Consider the following 17,271-nt stretch of genomic DNA (forward strand, 5'->3'; position numbering starts at 1 on the left):
TGTGATCCATCCAATAGCTGACTGTGANCATCCACTTCTGTGTTTGCTAGGCCCCGAAGAACATGCTTTTCACATAAGATTCTGTGTGGGCCAATTATTAACAAAAGGAATTATTTTTTTCCTTATAGCTGAGAGAAAACACAGTGATGAGACGCATAAGCAGGCGTTTTGGATTGTATATGACTTGTAACTTCTAAAAGTTAAGGGGCATACCAGAATAAACATTAAAATACAATTGTGTAAATTTTGCATCTAAAATTAAATTCACCTAAGACAAAAAATGATTTGTACAGCCGAGTCTGTTAGAAAAATTCTTCCTCAACACTCCCAATTCTAGGATATTAAAATTTATATTTATCTGTTGCACATAAGTTACGGCAAGCAAAACACTTTTGTTTTTGTAGTCTGTATGACCCCTGTTAGAAGTAACAAGATATTTAAAATAAAGAGAGGTTTAGTTCAGGTTACTCTTGCTGGGATGAAACACCAAAGGAGGAAGAATTTACTTTGCTTATATTTTCACATCGCCATCTATCATTGAGGCTGATGATACATCAGGCCAGCAGCTCAAACAGGGCGGGATCCTGGAGGCATGCACTGAAGCAGTGGCCATGGAGGACGATGCTTATGGCTTGTTCTGGCTTGCTTAGCCTGCTTTCTTATAGAACCCAGGACTACCTGCCTGGGGTGGCACCGCCCACAATGAGCTGGGCTCTCTCATATCAATCGCTAATTAAGAAAATGTCTTACAGCCAGAGCTTGTGGAAACATTTTCTCAATTGAGCTTCCCTCCTGTCAGAGAACCGTAGCCTTTGTCAGGTTGACATAAATCAGCCAGCACAGAGGTAAATCTCAACACTTGGACCTTCTCTGCTCTTTGAAAAAAAAGAGCTTTACATTTTAATTCTGTCAGATGTTACAAATTACATGTCTGTCCTGGAGCCCTTCACTTCTGCTTAATATTCTCCCTGATATTGAACACACCGGCATGGCTTAAAGATCTGACCTAGAGAGTTCTAAGAGTTAAATAACTTTCGATGAAGACAGGAAAGAGGGAGGGGTGGAGTAGGGATAAATCAATGAATCCACTTGTCTTTTTACTTTCCTAGGAGCACCTGTTTCTCCATCAAAATGGGTGCAGCCACACTGGAGTGGAGACCGGGCGACACTTACGTTCTCTCACCTCAACAAAGAAGATGAAGGTCTCTACACGATCCGCGTGCGGATGGGAGAGTATTATGAACAGTACAGCGCTTACGTCTTTGTTCGAGGTAGGACCTGGGAAAAAGCACACCACTGCACACAACTGCACATTTAAAACACCGAGGCCAAACCAGTCTGCGTGAACATGTTTTAGTAAGGATAAAAGTCAGTTACAAAGCCTCCCAGATCACCCAGGGCAGGAATGTTAGATGACCCCCGAGGCACCAAAACAAAGGGAATTGGTTTGCAACCCCTGCCTATCACTAACAATAGGTTCTTGTGATTTGGAAAGCTGTCTTAGTTCATGGATGCTGCCATGAACAGAAAAGGTTGCTCTCTGTCTCTCTCTGAAGGCTTCATCATTAACAAGCATCTTAGAGTGCAAATGTATTATTTCATTCCAGACTCCCCCTTTTCATGACTTTGGGTTGATGAAGAAAGAAACGGGTGGTGGAACTTAATTCTTAGGGCAGACTATAATAATTGGTTTTAGGCTTTCTTTTCCCACTGTTGTCTTAAATGGGCTGGGTATGTGCAGTGGCATGTCATTCTCCATATCTGTGGTGTCACGTTGTCCTCCATACATGCAGTGTCATGCTGTTCTTCATAGGTGCAGTATCATGTCACTCTCCATATGTGCGGGGTTGTGTTGTTGCTCTCCATATGTGCAGTAGCCTGTTGCTCTCCATATGTACAGTGGCATGTGTCTTTCAATATGTGCAGTGTCATGTCACTCTCCACAAGTGCAGTGGCATGTCACTTTCCATATGTGCAGTGGCATGTCACTCTCCACATGTGCAGTGTCACAGTGTTCTCCATATGTGTAGTGGCATGTCACTCTCCACATGTGCAGTGTCACAGTGTTCTCCATATGTGTAGTGGCATGTCACTCTCCACATGTGCAGTGTCATGTTGCTTTCCCTACATGCAGTGGCCTGTCACTCTCCATATGTGCAGTGTCACACTGTTCTCCATATGTGCAGTGGTGTGTTGCTCTCCATACATGCACACAGATGTGCAGTGGCCTGTTTCTCTCCATACGTACAGTGGCCTGTCGCTCTCCATGGGATCCTAGCACCTTCAGCCTGTATTCTGTGTTCTTTCATGTAACAGTCCCTCAGGAGTCCCACGGAGGAGACATGGAAAGCAAAGTGTCATCTTCTCGCAGGTCTCAGAAACAGGAGGCTCCTGGAGGCCCTGTGCGACAGCACCAGGGGTCCATGGCTCCAGAGTCCAAAGGTCAGGAACAAAGGGAGGACTTGGACTGTGATCTTCACTTGAGTTGTGTCGACAGGGCATGGTGTAGGCTCGGTTAGATTGACTCTGGGGGCTCTGACTCTGTGGAGGTCCCTATAAGTGCCTGGTCCTGGGTAGAGGACAGTTCGGCTGTGGGAGGCTGATTAAGAAGTGTTGCCTCCTGAGTGCGGTGGGAGAGTTGTACTTGCAGGATGCTAAGCCTAATGTCCAAGCCCTGATGTGGAGAAAGGCTGCTGTCTCTCAGCGCCTACTCTTTCAGCCAGTAAGAGTGGAGAACGTCAACACACACACAATTAATTATAAGTGTAAACAATATCAATGATTGACTGATGTTTCCAAGTATTTGTTTGTTTGTTTGTTTGTTTATTCACTTTACATCTCCATCACTGCCCCCCTCATCCTAGTCCCCCCTCACACAGTCCTTCCCCACATTCTCCCCTCCCCTTCTCCCCTGAGAGAGTGGACCCTCCTGGACACATCAAGTTTCCGAAGGGCCAGGTATATCCTCTCCCACTGAGGCCAGACAAGGCAGCCCAGTTAGGGGGACAGATTTCAGACAGGCAATGGCTTTAGGCCCACGCTCCAGTTGTTCAGGACCCACAGGAAGACCAGGCTGCATCTGCTATGTATGTGCTGGGGGCCCAGGTCCAGCTGTGCCTGCTCTTTGGTAGGTGGCTCAGTCTCTGAGAGCTCCTAGGGGTCCAGGTTTGTTGACTCTGTTGCTCTTCCTGTGGGGTTCTATCCCCTCCAGGTCCCTCAATCTTTCTCTTAACTCTTCCACAAGACTCCCTGAGCTCCATCCAATGTTTGGCTGTGGTCTCTGCAGATTTATTCATTCTTATCTCTCATGTACTAAATAGAAAAATTAACTCACAGGCATTTCGATCAAGATGGAACTGTGGATGCCATCCAGATGCCTTTAAAATAAGACCAAAGACAGCTCTGTGATTAGAGCCTTTTATCAATATAATTGATTTCTTCTGAAATGCCTTTTATGGCATTTCATAATTTTAAAGTTTCAATAATTTCAATTTTTTATTTTTTATTAGATATCTTCTTTATTTACATTTCAAATGTTATCCCCTTTCCTGGTTTCCCCTCCAAAAACCCCCTGTCCCCACTCCCCTTCCCCTGCTCCACAACCTACCCACTCTCTCTTCCTGGCCCTGGCATTCCCCTACACTGGGGCATTGAGCCTTCACAGGACCAAGGGCCTTTCCTCCCATTGATGACCGACTAGGCCATCCTCTGCTACATATGCAGCTGAGGCTATGGATCCCTCCATGTGTACTCTTTGGTTGGTGGTTTAGTCCCTAGGAGCTCTGGGGGTACTGGTTAGTTTATATTGTTGTTAAATTTCAATATTTTTAAGTCATTATTTTTAGTGGGTTTGAGAGATAGCTCAGTAGGCAAACTGGTTGCCAAGTAAGCAGGTGAACCCAGTTCAGTTCACCGACACCACAGCTGCTGGGGCTGCTCACATCACTTCTGTCTGGTGAACAAATCTCTTGTATAGTCCTCGTACAACACTTACCAAGGATGGCCGAGTGTTCCCTGCCAACACTTACAGGTCATAACAGCGAAAGGAAGGAGGAAGAGTGAGTGCAGGGAACACTCAACACACTGTGTCATATCCAACTGAACATTGACAAGCGATCACTAGCAACTGATAAAAGATAGGTGAACATCTGTAACTCGGGAAATGTGGCAGGGTGTCTCCTCCACAGAAGCATCCTTGGCAAAGCCAGGTATCCCGAAGGAAGTGGAAGAGGCAACCTTCATAAAGGTTGCTATGGAGACAGGCTCCCTGGGACTCATCAGGAAATTAGGTTAGCCACACCACCTGGATAGAAGTGACTAGATTCTAAAAGAATGTGCAAAGCCATCCCTTTCCCTCACTATCTGGAGACCACCTCTAGTTATTCCAAACAACAACTGAAGTAGAAACAAAATCCTTGATGGCCTTATTCTGGGATCTCTGGCCTGACCAAGTTGCTCTGCATTTCTCAGGCCCCACTTAGAACTGTGCCTCTGCCAGACGCAGAGAAGGGACCAGTGGTTCAGTTTCACACGTATCAGTTTTTATAATCTACAAATTAAGAAAATGGAAACATGCTAAGATGTTAATATGAAAGGATTGAGTAGATAACTGGAAAGAAAAATGTGGGGAGATTTCAGCAATTGTTTGTGAATTTAACAACTTCTAGAAAAAGCTTTGTTTTTTATATTACTGAGATGACTACGACTGTAACTATCACAGTGTCGGGAAGCTAAGGGAACTGTAAGTGCGGAGCAAACACTCTGACATTCGGCTGCATCCTTTCACTTATTCATTTGAAAGGATGTATTTTTAGAGTCTTTAAAGAACATCTTTATTTAGGTATAAACACACATAAAGTTCCCCCCACATTAACTGTACACTAAGTGTCTTTAAGTACATGAGCCGAGTTAGCAGGTCATCACCTATGACTTCCTTCATCAGCATTTCTGTCACTCCGGGTTCCCTGGAGCACCCCCCCCCACCCCCCCTCCCCCCCTCCCACCGTGTCCACTCACAGGTCTGCAGCCAGGGCTTCCTTTCCGTGTCCACATTTTCTTTCAGGAAACCTTTGGTCAGCAGTGTCCTTCTGAGTCTGCTTCCCCTTCCTTGGCGTTTGAAATTCACTTCTGTCATAACACATATGGTAGCCTGTTCCTTTCCGTGGCTAGGTTAGCGCTTCAGTGTCTAGATTGCTTCATGCAGTCTGTTGATAGGCAGCAAGATTGTCCCTACTGGTTAGTGTTGTTAAGGGTGCTGGCACTATCAGTATTCATATTGATGGGACAGTTTTTTTTCATCTCTTTTCAGTACATACCCCTGTGTTGAGTTGCTGGATCATAGGATTCATATTCATTGTTTTCAGAACTACAAAGCATTTCAAGTGATATGTGTCTTCATCCTTGTTCCGTGGTGGCCCGTGAGGCTTCTCAGAGGCACTCTTTTTTGGGGTCCAGGTGTTTTTGCTGCTTACAAAGCAGCTTCTGCATCATCACTATCACTAAAAGCACACTGTTCTGTAGAAACACTTCACAGCCGAGCACATCTGGGCAGGCTTTTATGACACAGTTAATTTGTATCATGAAAATACTGTAAACAAACAATAAAAGGAGAAGACCCACTTATAAGTTGCCATCAGAGATACTTTTTTGTTTTTTTAAAATTTTTATTGGTTATTTTGTTTATTTACACTTCACATGTTATCCCCTTTCCTGGTTTCCCCTCTGCAAACCCCTATCCCATGCCCCCTCCCACTGTTTCTAGGAGGGTGTTCCCTCACCCACCCACCCACCCACTCCTGCCCCAAATGTCCTAGCATTCCCTTATGCTGGGGCATTGAGCCTTCACAGGACCAAGGGCCCCCTCCCATTGGTGGCAGATAAGGCCATCCTCTGCTACATATGCAGCTGGAGCCATGAGTCCCACTGTGTGTACTCTTTGGTTGGTGGTATAGTCCCTGGGAGCTCTGGGGGTGGGGGTGGGGTGGGGCGCGGGGTGGAGTGAATTTATGGCTGCCTGGAGATGCTGGGGAATGAACCTGGGACTTCACACATGTGGTAGGATTTGCTAAAGGAGGCAGAAGCAGGAGGATCAGGAGTTCAAGGCCAGCCTGGGCTATACATGAACAGCAGAGTGACACAGTGGAAGTGTGCTGAGCCCATCAGAGATACTTAATGCCAACATCTGTTACATACTATCTCCCACAGTAATCCCCCCCCACACCCACATACACACACACACACACACACACACACACACACACACACACACTGGGGGGCGGGGAAACAGGGAAGGAGGGAGGGAGGAGGGAAGGAGAGAGGGGACAGGCAAACAAGTGCATGGAAAGTGTCATTAGCAACTGTAGCCTTCAGTTTTTGCATAAATTGCAGGCAAGTGACCCTTTTTATCTGCCATACTGAAAAGATAATATGATTTACAACTCCCTTGTGGGGGCTGGAGAGAGCTCAGTGCCTGCCACACACACATTAAGCCCCCAGCACCCGTGTAAAAGCCAGCTGCAATAGCACACTCTATAACCTCAGCACTGGAGGGTGTATGGCTGGGCAGAGGCAGAGGGACCCCTGGAACTCTAGCTTCAGAGACAGGTGGACCCCAGCAGTTTAGCTGACTCTACAAACTCCTGGTTTAGTGAGAGACTGTCTCAAAAAGGAAGGCAACTGAGGAAGACATCACTCCTTGAACTCTGGTTGACATACATGCGTGCACATACACATGCCTACACATATACACATGTACATACACACATATAATACACATAATAAAAACAACTCTACCAGGGCAGGGGGATGCAGAAGCCGGTCCTCCTATACGAGGCTGTGATTATGAACTGGTTCAAAGTCTCTGAGAGTGTTTTACAACTATGTATTTAAAGCTCACAGTCCAACTTCTCCAGTTCCAGGACAAAATGGACAAAGATGAAGACAAATGTGACATAAAACCAGAGTTGCTTACCAATGAGAGTTGTAAATTACAATGTCTTTATCTGTACATATGTTTTAATAAAGACGTATAAATATATATGAATACATATAAAAAGTTCATGCTTCACATAAAGAAATACTATGCAGCAGTGAAAACGAATGATTGTATATCTATACTTCCTGAAATGTATCAAGAAAAAGAAGTTTGCATGAACACCATGACCCAAGTTATTTTAAAAATTCATCATATTTAGCAGGTGTGGTTGCATATATCCATAACCCACTTTAGATTAGACGCAAGAAGATGCAAGTAGATCAAATATGAGTTTGTGGCCAGCCTGGACTACAGATAGTAATAATCATTATCATTTTTGCTAGACGTGCTGGCTGGCACACAGCTACCATCCTAGCGCCCAGCAGGCCAAGGCAGGATGATCCCCAGTTCAAGGTCAGCCTGAGCTATAAATTCTAGCAAGACCCATCTCAAAATATTTTTTCATCTTTTAGTTTAGGCCAATATGTCAGTTGTCATTATTTCTGAGTTACAAATTTAAAGGAGATTTTTAACTTTCTTGATTATCATCTCTTTCATAATCATGAACTACCTCTATAATAAATATAAACAATAAGATAACATTTTGAAAAGTTATTATTTATTTATTTTTTTGCCTATGTCTGAGGCCATAATGAGTAACAGGCTAATCTTTGACCAGATTAATCAGCCCATAGGAAGTTAGGCTATTTGGAAGTTGAGAGAGAGAAAGCTAGAAGCTTTGAAGAGGGTAAATGCTGGCTAGTGGGCTCTGTGGCCCAGGCTGGACAGCAGCTGCTGGAGCTGGACACTGAGAGCATCCCGCAGCTGTGCTGTATTCCTGACATTCCCACCATGCTTGACTCCCCACACTGTTTTGCCCATCTTCAGAACAGGAGCAATACTTTTAACTATCGTGTTTACCACTGCGTTAGTTAGGGTTTCTGTTGCTGCGATGAAGCACCGTGACCAAAAGCAACGTAGAGTTTAGTTCATCTTACAGCACACAAATCCATCACTGAGGGAAGCTGAGTCAGAGCCCAAGGGGGTGGGGGGATGATGCAGAGGCCACAGAGGAATGCTGGCTACTGGCCTGTTCCTTGTGGCTGGCTCAGCCTGCTTCCTTATAGAACCACCAGCCCAAGGATGACACCAGCCCAAGGATGACAGCACCCACATTGGCCTGGGCCCTCCCATCAATCGCAAAGGCTAAGAAAATGCACGACAGACTTGCCTATTGGCAAATCTTGTAGAGGCATTTTCTTAATTCAGAGTCCTTCTTCCCAAATGACTCCAGCTTGCATCAAGCAGACATAAAACTAGCCAGGACATAGGACAGGCACCCCCAAGAGCGTCACATGAACTTAGGAAAGCAACCCTGTCATGCCCAAGGTTAGTAAGTCTAAGACGATACAGGAAACAGAAGACACGATTGTTCACGGAGTAACATCATCACCAGACGGAGGGGCCGCCGTTCCCCAGACACAGCTAAACTGTGGTTATTCTTGTGGTATTGTGAACTAAAAACCACACAAATGAAACCTTTGCTTTCCTGGAACAATGAGCGCTTGTCAGCTGGAGTTGAAGCATCAGCTGATGAAGAAGAGGCTAAGTATCCTTGAGGTAGACTTTTCTGGGATGTGTTCTCAGGGTCAGCACATGGAAGGTGTGGTCCAGAGGTGGCCATATGCGGATGAATGCCTAAGTAACTTAATAGATCATCAAGCTCATCCCCTGAATGGCATCTTGCACCCTGTGTTATAGAAATGCTGGTCTGTGGCTCTCTGGACACCTCCTGTCCCCCTGCTTTCTATTACAACCCAGAGTGGCCGACTGCTCAGCTAACTAGACTCTGCTCTGTTAACATGGGAATTACTCCATCAGTATGTGGAGTCCTAGGCTTTTAAGACAAGGATGTTTTTGTGTTGTTGCTAGCTGTTCCCCTAGACAGAGACCTCCTCTAAGTGCCTCTTCTGGTACTTGGGCTTATCAGCATCAGCATCAGCATCACCACTGCATTCTTGCTCTGCTCTTCCTTCTGTCTCTGCCCTGTTTGCAAAGCCTGGGAAGAGACAGAAGTGCCCAGGAAAGCACTCGTTTCCTGTTGCTTGGCATGCAGGAAATGTTCTACGTTCAGCCCTGGCCACGGTTTGTTGGTGTCCTTCTCATTTAGTGTGTCTGCAGGAGACATTTTCCCAGAGAACACGCCCTGATGGTTTATAGGTCATGAAACAGAATGTCCAAAACCCAGGTAACCTGAGCTCTTCACAAGTAACGCCAACCTATTAACATTAAACCCAGAGGTCTGCAAAGGTTTCTGCCATCATATCAATCACCTTTGTAACTCACAGGCGTTGCAGAGGTGTAGCTCATAGGGAAAGATTGTTCAGTTAGGAGGAGTGTTTTCTCCTGGGTGAGTGGCTCCCAGGCCCTCCTGACTAATTCTTTTTTAAAAAAAGAGTTGTTCACATGAAAGGACGAACTGGGATTGCGGGCCCCTCCCCCATGTTGAGTGCGGCTTTAATCATTTTCATGTAAAGGGTTACTGGTGGCATATTCCCATTTTCTTTCCTTCTGATTCATTAGTTTAGCTGCATCTGGGGGGATGGGGGAGGGCTCACAGTCTGGGGGAGGGCTCACAGTCTGGGGGAGGGCTCACAGTCTGGGGGAGGGCTCACAGCCTGGGAATCTTACTTTACAGTGTCCTCTGTTTTCTGTATTATCGTAGACTTTTTTATACTCAGGTGTGGGTTTGGGGTCAGAGTTCTTTTTCCTAAGTATCTTCAATTTGGGACCAGTCATTGTGTGTGCTGATTTTTTTTTTTTTCTTCTTTAATGGTCTTCTATCTGCCAGGCTCTGTCACAGGATTTAGATTAGTTCACAGGATCAGATGTTTCAGCCCATGGTAGCCTGGTCCCATATTTCAGGGCCTGTAGTGACCCACCTCGTGGAACAGACCTATTGAACTCATGCAGAAGAAGGTAGCAAGAAGGAAGAAGGAACTAGGCAGGACATACCCTTTAAACACGCGTCCCACTGACCGTTGTCACCCAGCCAAGCCCTGCCTTCCACAGTCGCACCACTTACCAATAATGTATTCAATTGCCAAACCATCACTGTGTTAAACCACTGACCAGGCCAGAGAGACACGTTCACAATACACTCAGAACACACTCTCAATTCAAACAAATAGATATCAATAACCATCACGTGGTTAAAGCAGGTGTTTTTCTTCTTCAAAATGGCAATACCCAGTTAATGGTGGGCAAAGTTCCATGTTTTTTTTTTTTTTTTTAAAATTTTTTTTTTTTTTTTTTTTAAAGATTTATTTATTTATTATATGTAAGTACACTGTAGCTGTCTTCAGACACTCCAGAAGAGGGCGCCAGATCTCGTTACGGATGGTTGTGAGCCACCATGTGGTTGCTGGGATTTGAACTCTGGACCTTCAGAAGAGCAGTCGGGTGCTCTTACCCACTGAGCCATCTCACCAGCCCAGTTCCATGGTTTTTATTTTCCTGTTTACGTGCAAGTACCATGAGGGGCTGTTCGTCCCTTTGGGAGCCTGTCAGGGATAAAGTACCATTGCCCAACAATGTTTTAAGAATGGACTCTCCGGTATGAATCACCTAGCTGACTCCCTATTAATCTCCCTATTAATTTTGGGGGGTAAATTTTGAGAACCAAGAAGAAAAAGTTCATGGGTTCTTTTCAGAGCCCCCTTTATTCTCTCATCTAATGATCTTCCACCGGAAGTGGGAAGCACACCTTGTTATATTGCTGAACATGTGATAAGACTTGGAGCTTGCTCTGTGAAGCCGACTACTTAGCTACTGTGTGGGAAATGTGTGCGCCGTGACCTCAGTCTGCCGAGCTGGCAGAGCCTGGCTGAGCAGCTAACGGGATCCCTCTGTCTCTACAGATGCTGATGCAGAGATCGAAGGAGCTCCGGCTGCACCCTTGGATGTGGTGTCTTTGGATGCTAACAAGGATTACATCATCATCTCTTGGAAGCAGCCAGCTGTGGATGGAGGGAGCCCTATCCTGGGATACTTTATCGATAAGTTAGTGCTTGGCCTAACCTCAGTCATAGTTCTGTAGGCGTCCAGATGTGCGCTTGATTTCCCCCCGTTATTTCTAAGTGAAATGCTGTCTCTGACTTTTTCTTCCTCTACCTTTCTTTCTCTCTGTGTGTGTATGTGTATGTATGTGATGTGTGTATAATATATACAATGTGTGCAATATATATGTATACTACACATAACTACATACGTATTAGTACCCACTTATTTACATTAATCCTTTGAATTTGACAATCAACTCAAGTCACTAACTTGGCAAGAATATAATTAAATTGTAAACCTATCAGCAGAGGCCACTGTAGAATTGAAATAACTGATATTCAATATACTAAACAACTGCATTCCTGGTATGACAGTCATTTAAAAGTACTGACTTTAGGGGTACAAATTAATTCCTTATACTGTATGATGTGGTTTCAAGTTATCCATATAACATAAGAAATAGTAACAAAAATTCCCAGTGTTGGGCTACACTCTTACCCAAGAGTCTTTCTTGAGTATAGCCTTCAGAACTTATGGATCCCAAGATTTGTCATTTTTGCACATTTACACATCTACTGTGTTTGAACAATACAAGCAATGAATTCAAACTATTGGCCCAAGTAGCTGATCCTCTACTTAGTTTTTCTTAGAGTGGTCGCTCCAGTTCTTTTTGCTTTGGGCTGTGCAAACAATTAGAGGCAGCTCTTTATCAATGCATCAAACCTTATAGTTGTAACAACAAGTAAAAAAAAAAAACAAAACAAAACAACAACAAAAAACTCTATTTACTGTGCTCAGTACCTGACAGAGGAATGTTTATATTGGAATAGTCGGTTCTATTTTAGCCATAGATGTAAAGTAGGATGGAAGCGTCACTTACTTCCGGTGAATGTGGAGGCTTACATAAACTCTTTTGTACTGTCAGTCTCTTGCTTTGTTGTCTTTGACAAACAGCCAAGGGATCTGCAAACTTTATAGACAGGGTAAGCAGTGCATGCTGTTCTTCTCTTGCCTTGGCCATTATAAATGACGGCATGGCTAATAGCTACTGTTTGCTAAACATTGTTCAAAACACTTCATGTACTTACCGCTAACCCTTAACCATCCTGGATAGGCCTTGCTTTTACAGGTAGGAAAGAAAGAGCTGGCCCAAGCCACATGCCAGCAAAGATACCCTGTTACCCTGCCTAAGGTCACATGGGTAGAAAGCCCAGAGCTAGGATTCAAACATAGCTCAGCTGTAGGCCAGTGCTCTTTCTGCTCCAACATGCTATACAAGCTTCTAGAGATGATGCCTTCACCTGCTCAAATGAAGGCTAAGAAGCATATTTTAGTGTCACTGAGTCACAGTGGTAATGTCTGAACAGATAGACAGACCTTGGGAGACACCTCTAGTAGAACTGCTGTAGTCTCCTCAGCTCCCTGCCATTCTCCCACACATAGCAACTCCAGAAACTCTACAAAGCAGACATTTAGGGAGAGTGGATGGAAGACATGAATTGCAAATACATTTTATGGGAATTTACATAATGTTAAGTAAAGTAGTCGTTATCCATATCAAAGAATGTAAATGATAGTGACGAAGGGGAGATCCTCCTTCCCCAGCCATATCCCAAGTTTTTGGCACTGCCCTCCCATGAGAACTAGTTGGGAATTATACATTTTGAACATAGTGCCGTATTGGGGATGCATTTCAAACTAAAAGCACTGTGTACTACTTGCAAGAAGAACAAGGAGTTGCTGTGTTACAATGCTGCACAGTTCGCTCCAGGGTTGTCTCTGGAGCTGTGTTGATTGGCTCAATGCCGTCATGTGAACTATTGCAATCTTCTGAGCAGTTCTCTGACGCCGTTCTTGGGTCCCAGCTGCTACGTTAGCAGGCAGCTGAAAGCGTTTTCCAAGCACTCCATTTCCCCGTGGAAACCATGAGCCTCGTTGTTAAATAAACAAACATGGCCAGGCAGGGTATGCAGTCCCAGACCTTAGGAGGTAGAGGCACAAGGGTCATGAGTTCAAAACCAGCTTGGGAGAGAGAACAGAGTGGAGGATGAGGAAAGAGAAGAAACAAAAATGTTATGATAACCTCCTGACCCTTGTACTCACACAGAACACAGTGATCACCAAGTAGGAAAACAGTGAGCGGCTTGCCAAACTGCAGAACAAATAGCTTTTCCTTCTGTTTTGGATGGTCGGCTCGCCCTTTGGAGAGTCTCCCTGTAGAGCCGAGACTAGCCTCAGGGTCGTGATCACGCCCAGCTGTCCAGTTATCTTTTTAGGTCCCAACTTATCCTACAGTTGTTCTGCTTTTACAAGAAAGCGCCTGAAGAAGACAGAGAGACGACTGGCAGTGGAGTCAAAGGTGTCCGTGGGGCAGGGCTGAGGGAGCTTTTTCCTAAACCTCTCCTGAATAAAGATTCTGGAGAGTCAGCTCAGTGGTTAAAGCACTGGCTTCAGAGGGCCCGGGTTCAAGTCCCACCACCCACATGGCAGCTCACACCTGCCTGCAACTCCGGTTCCAAGGGATCCAACTCCATCTGTTCTTGGCAGGCACCGTGTACAAGTGGGGCGCAGGTACACATACGTGCAGAACACGCATACACATTAAAAAACAAAATAGAAAGGATTCTGGGTACCTGCGTGATTTTCTCACTCCTCTTCTTGACACGCAAGACAAATCAGCTGCTTGTTTAGAAAGGTCTGAGGCTTCGGTCTTCATGTTCAAACATGTCTAGTTGCTGGCTGGTGAGATGCAGTGAATACAGGTGGACAGATGCCCATACCCACCTGACAGAGGAAGAAAAACCTCCTTCAAGTTGTCCTTTGGCTTCCAAACACAATTTGTGGCACTTGTGCGCACACACGTACACACACACACACAGTCACACATACAGGCACAGACATACATATACACACTCACACACACATGCACAGACACACACACAGAGTCACATACACACACATAGAGCCACATACCACACGCACACATACACACACACACACACACACACACAAATACTTGAGTTTTTTTAAAAGAAAAATTTAAAAAGACATATTGAACTTGAGAGGAACTGAGTGTCTGAAGTCTAGGACTAGGGAGCCAGGCAGGAGTTCCATGTTTTGACACAGGGAAGATCTGAAGTGAGAGGGTGAATTTGCACCTTAGCCGTAGTCCGCCTGACATCCCGCTAATTCTCCCTTCCCTCAGGTGTGAGGTGGGCACAGATACCTGGTCTCAGTGCAATGACACACCTGTGAAGTTTGCTCGCTTTCCAGTCACTGGCTTGATAGAAGGCCGTTCCTACGTATTCCGAGTCCGAGCTGTGAATAAAACTGGAATAGGCCTGCCATCCCGAGTTTCTGAGCCTGTGGCTGCTTTGGATCCAGCTGAGAAAGCTAGACTAAAAAGTAAGTCCTTTTCATTTCTCTGCATCTTTCTTGAAAAGCAAAAGCAAAAACAAAACAAAACAAATCAAATCAAAACAAAACAAACAACCCCCCCACCCCCACCCCACCAAAATCCAAAACAAAACCAAGAAACCTGTGGTAGATGTCACTACAAGTAATTCCTCTCCTGTCCACTAGAGGGAGACAAGAATACGAAATCCTTTTCCCATCAGAAAAATCCCGTGATTGGAGAAAACCCAAGAGGATAAAAAATAATTTGTTTTTGATTCATTATTTCTTCTGAGCGTTTTTTAAAACTCTCATTTTATTTTATCTTTTTAAAAACATTACTCAGGGAAGTGTACCTTGCCAATCTGTATAATAAGCATGAGGTGCGGAATGAACTATGGGAACAAATAGCTCGAAGATCATTTTTATCCACATTATTAGTGTATTCTGAATATAACTGCATTTACGGTTCAAAGTGAATTTCTTGACCTTGACATCTTCATCAAAGCACTAATCTTGAACCCCTGTGAGCGTCTCTTTGTTGATTAAAAAAATTGAGTTTCCATTTAGGTAATATAAAATAATCTTGGGCTGTCAAGATGGCTCAGCTGGTAAAGGTGCCTGCTGCCAAGCCTGACCTATCTGAGTTCAATGCCCAGGACCTCCGTGGTATAAGGAGAGTTCTGACTCCTGCAAGGTGTACCCTGACCTCCATATGTGCTTTGTGGTATATATGCAATCACATGCACCCTCACATACAAAGACATACACATGCACACGGATACACAATTAAAATATAATATAAAAACCTATAAAGATAATTATTTTACCTATTTACATCTATTTATCTTTCAAGTCTGAATGCCAAAGCCATGTACATAAATTCTGCTTTCTACGGGAACCTGTATGGCACCCCCAATACTAGGGTCTATAATAACATCGTAAGCATCCCTAGATAGTAACATTTCATTCTGTCCCATGGCCCTCGTCACTGGGCCAGCAGTTGTGAAGGGCTGTGCATGTGGGATGCTTACAGACAGCCCCGTCTCTGCCTGTGACGCGGCGACTGTATTCTTTGCCTGTTTTAATCCAGAAAGTTTCCAGACGCTACCAAATACCCCAGGGGCTAGGGGCTAACCCTTGGGGGGGGGGCGAGTTACAGGTCCATGCCGCACATAAAGTTCTATCCTTTGCCTTAGTTCCTTCTAGTGATATCACAAAACCCCAAGAAAGATACCATCACCTGTAGACTCCTCTTAGGCAGTTCCACCTCACACTTTCTTCTACTCCTTCTGAATGCCTGTAAAACAAGACGTTTGTGAATAACAAACACTGTCATCTCTGAGCCTTCCTGGTTCCTGTGCAGACTTGGATGGAAATTCCCCCTAGTAACGCAAGATTGAGCCATTGTTTCCTCCCTAAAGTATGTGTGTATGTATGTATGAATATATGTATGTGTGTGTGTATATATGTATGTGTGTATTTATGCCTGCATGTATCTTTTATGTATGTATCTTCTATTGTCTACCTATCTATCACCTGTCTAGTCATCTACCATCTATCTATCTATCTATCTATCTATCTATCTATCTATCTTCTATCATTTATCTGTTTATGTTTATCCTCTATCTTCTATCATTTATCTATCTATCCTCTATCTATCCATCTGCTCATCTATCTATCTATCCACCTATCATCTATCTTTCTATCTACCTACCTGTGTGGGTATATGTGTATATATGTATGTGGGCATGCATGCCAACTGTGTTCATGTGGAAGCCAGAGGACAAACGACTATCAGGAGCCAGTTCTCTCCTTCTTCCAGGCGGGTCCCTGGGACTGAACTCATGTCCTCAGGCTTGGGAGCAAGCCCCTTTACCTGCTTAGCCCTCTCTTCCACCTGCCGTTCTCTTTTTTAATGCTTTCAGGGTCACAAGATAGAGCCCACCCCATTCTTTTTATTTTCTTTTAAATTTTTTTTTATTCTTCTCTAGTATATTACACACCGATCACAGTTTCCCCTCCCTCCTCTCCTCCTAACCCCCCACCCACCCCTGCCTCCCTCTCACCCAGAGCCTCTATTTACCTTCAGAAAAGGACAGGCTTCCCAGGGATATCGATGACACGTGGCGCAGTGCGCTGTAAGTAGACTAGGCACATCCCCTGATATTAAGGCTGGGTGAGACAACCCAGTAGGAGGTGTTGGTCTTTACCTCTATACTCTTTCTTCCTTCTTCCTCACTCAGGAAGGATTCAGACCGACTTCCCATGGACAATACTTTTCAAAAACAATAGGAAGGGCCTGCTCCCATGCAGCTCTCCTGCCTTATCCTGCCTCCTCTAAAGATAGAGAGCTGTTAGGCTTCTGACTGTCCTAGTGGTGTTTCTTCCAAATGTGCTGTCTCTGAAGAAGGCATGGGAAAGCCTGTTTGCTTCAGGGGATGTGTATTGAGCAGTTATGGGAGCACAATTTAGCACAGTCCAGAGAGACTCCAGACACTGTCAGGGAGGGGCATGCGTCACCCAGTACTTTACGCACATTGATAGAGACGCATTAGGAATTTACACAAGAGAACTAGAACCCATTTGACTCATGCAGCCAGTTTATTGGTTTATCAAAGAGACAACAGCACAAATGAACATCTGTGACCTTTATACTTGTCCGTTCAGGTCATCCTTCAGCACCCTGGACTGGACAGATCATTGTCACCGAAGAGGAGCCTACAGGTAAAAACTCTGTCCTCGCTAGACGCCACTGTTGTCTGTGTGATTTAGCTTTCTTTTTTTTTTTTTTTTTTTGGTTTTTCGAGACAGGGTTTCTCTGTATAGCTCTGGCTGTCCTG

The 17,271-nt window shown here is 44.6% G+C and overlaps 1 protein-coding gene across 4 annotated transcripts in view; it reads left to right on the forward strand.

The window, feature by feature from the left end:
- The window catches only part of Myom1 (myomesin 1), a 112,060-nt gene that overhangs the window by 35,347 nt on the left and 59,442 nt on the right, over positions 1-17,271 (forward strand). For 2 of the 4 annotated variants that reach the window (XM_029471248.1, XM_029471249.1), the window contains exons 10-14: positions 1,110-1,271; positions 2,317-2,442; positions 10,894-11,035; positions 14,241-14,440; positions 17,099-17,155. In XM_029471248.1, coding sequence (XP_029327108.1) covers positions 1,110-1,271; positions 2,317-2,442; positions 10,894-11,035; positions 14,241-14,440; positions 17,099-17,155 — 687 coding nt within the window. The remainder of the gene's footprint in view (positions 1-1,109; positions 1,272-2,316; positions 2,443-10,893; positions 11,036-14,240; positions 14,441-17,098; positions 17,156-17,271) is intronic. The other 2 variants (XM_021186201.2, XM_021186202.2) reach the window with 1 other exon arrangement.

This window comes from Mus caroli, chromosome 17 (genome assembly GCF_900094665.2).
Source record: "Mus caroli chromosome 17, CAROLI_EIJ_v1.1, whole genome shotgun sequence".
Taxonomy (NCBI): Eukaryota; Metazoa; Chordata; class Mammalia; order Rodentia; family Muridae; genus Mus; species Mus caroli.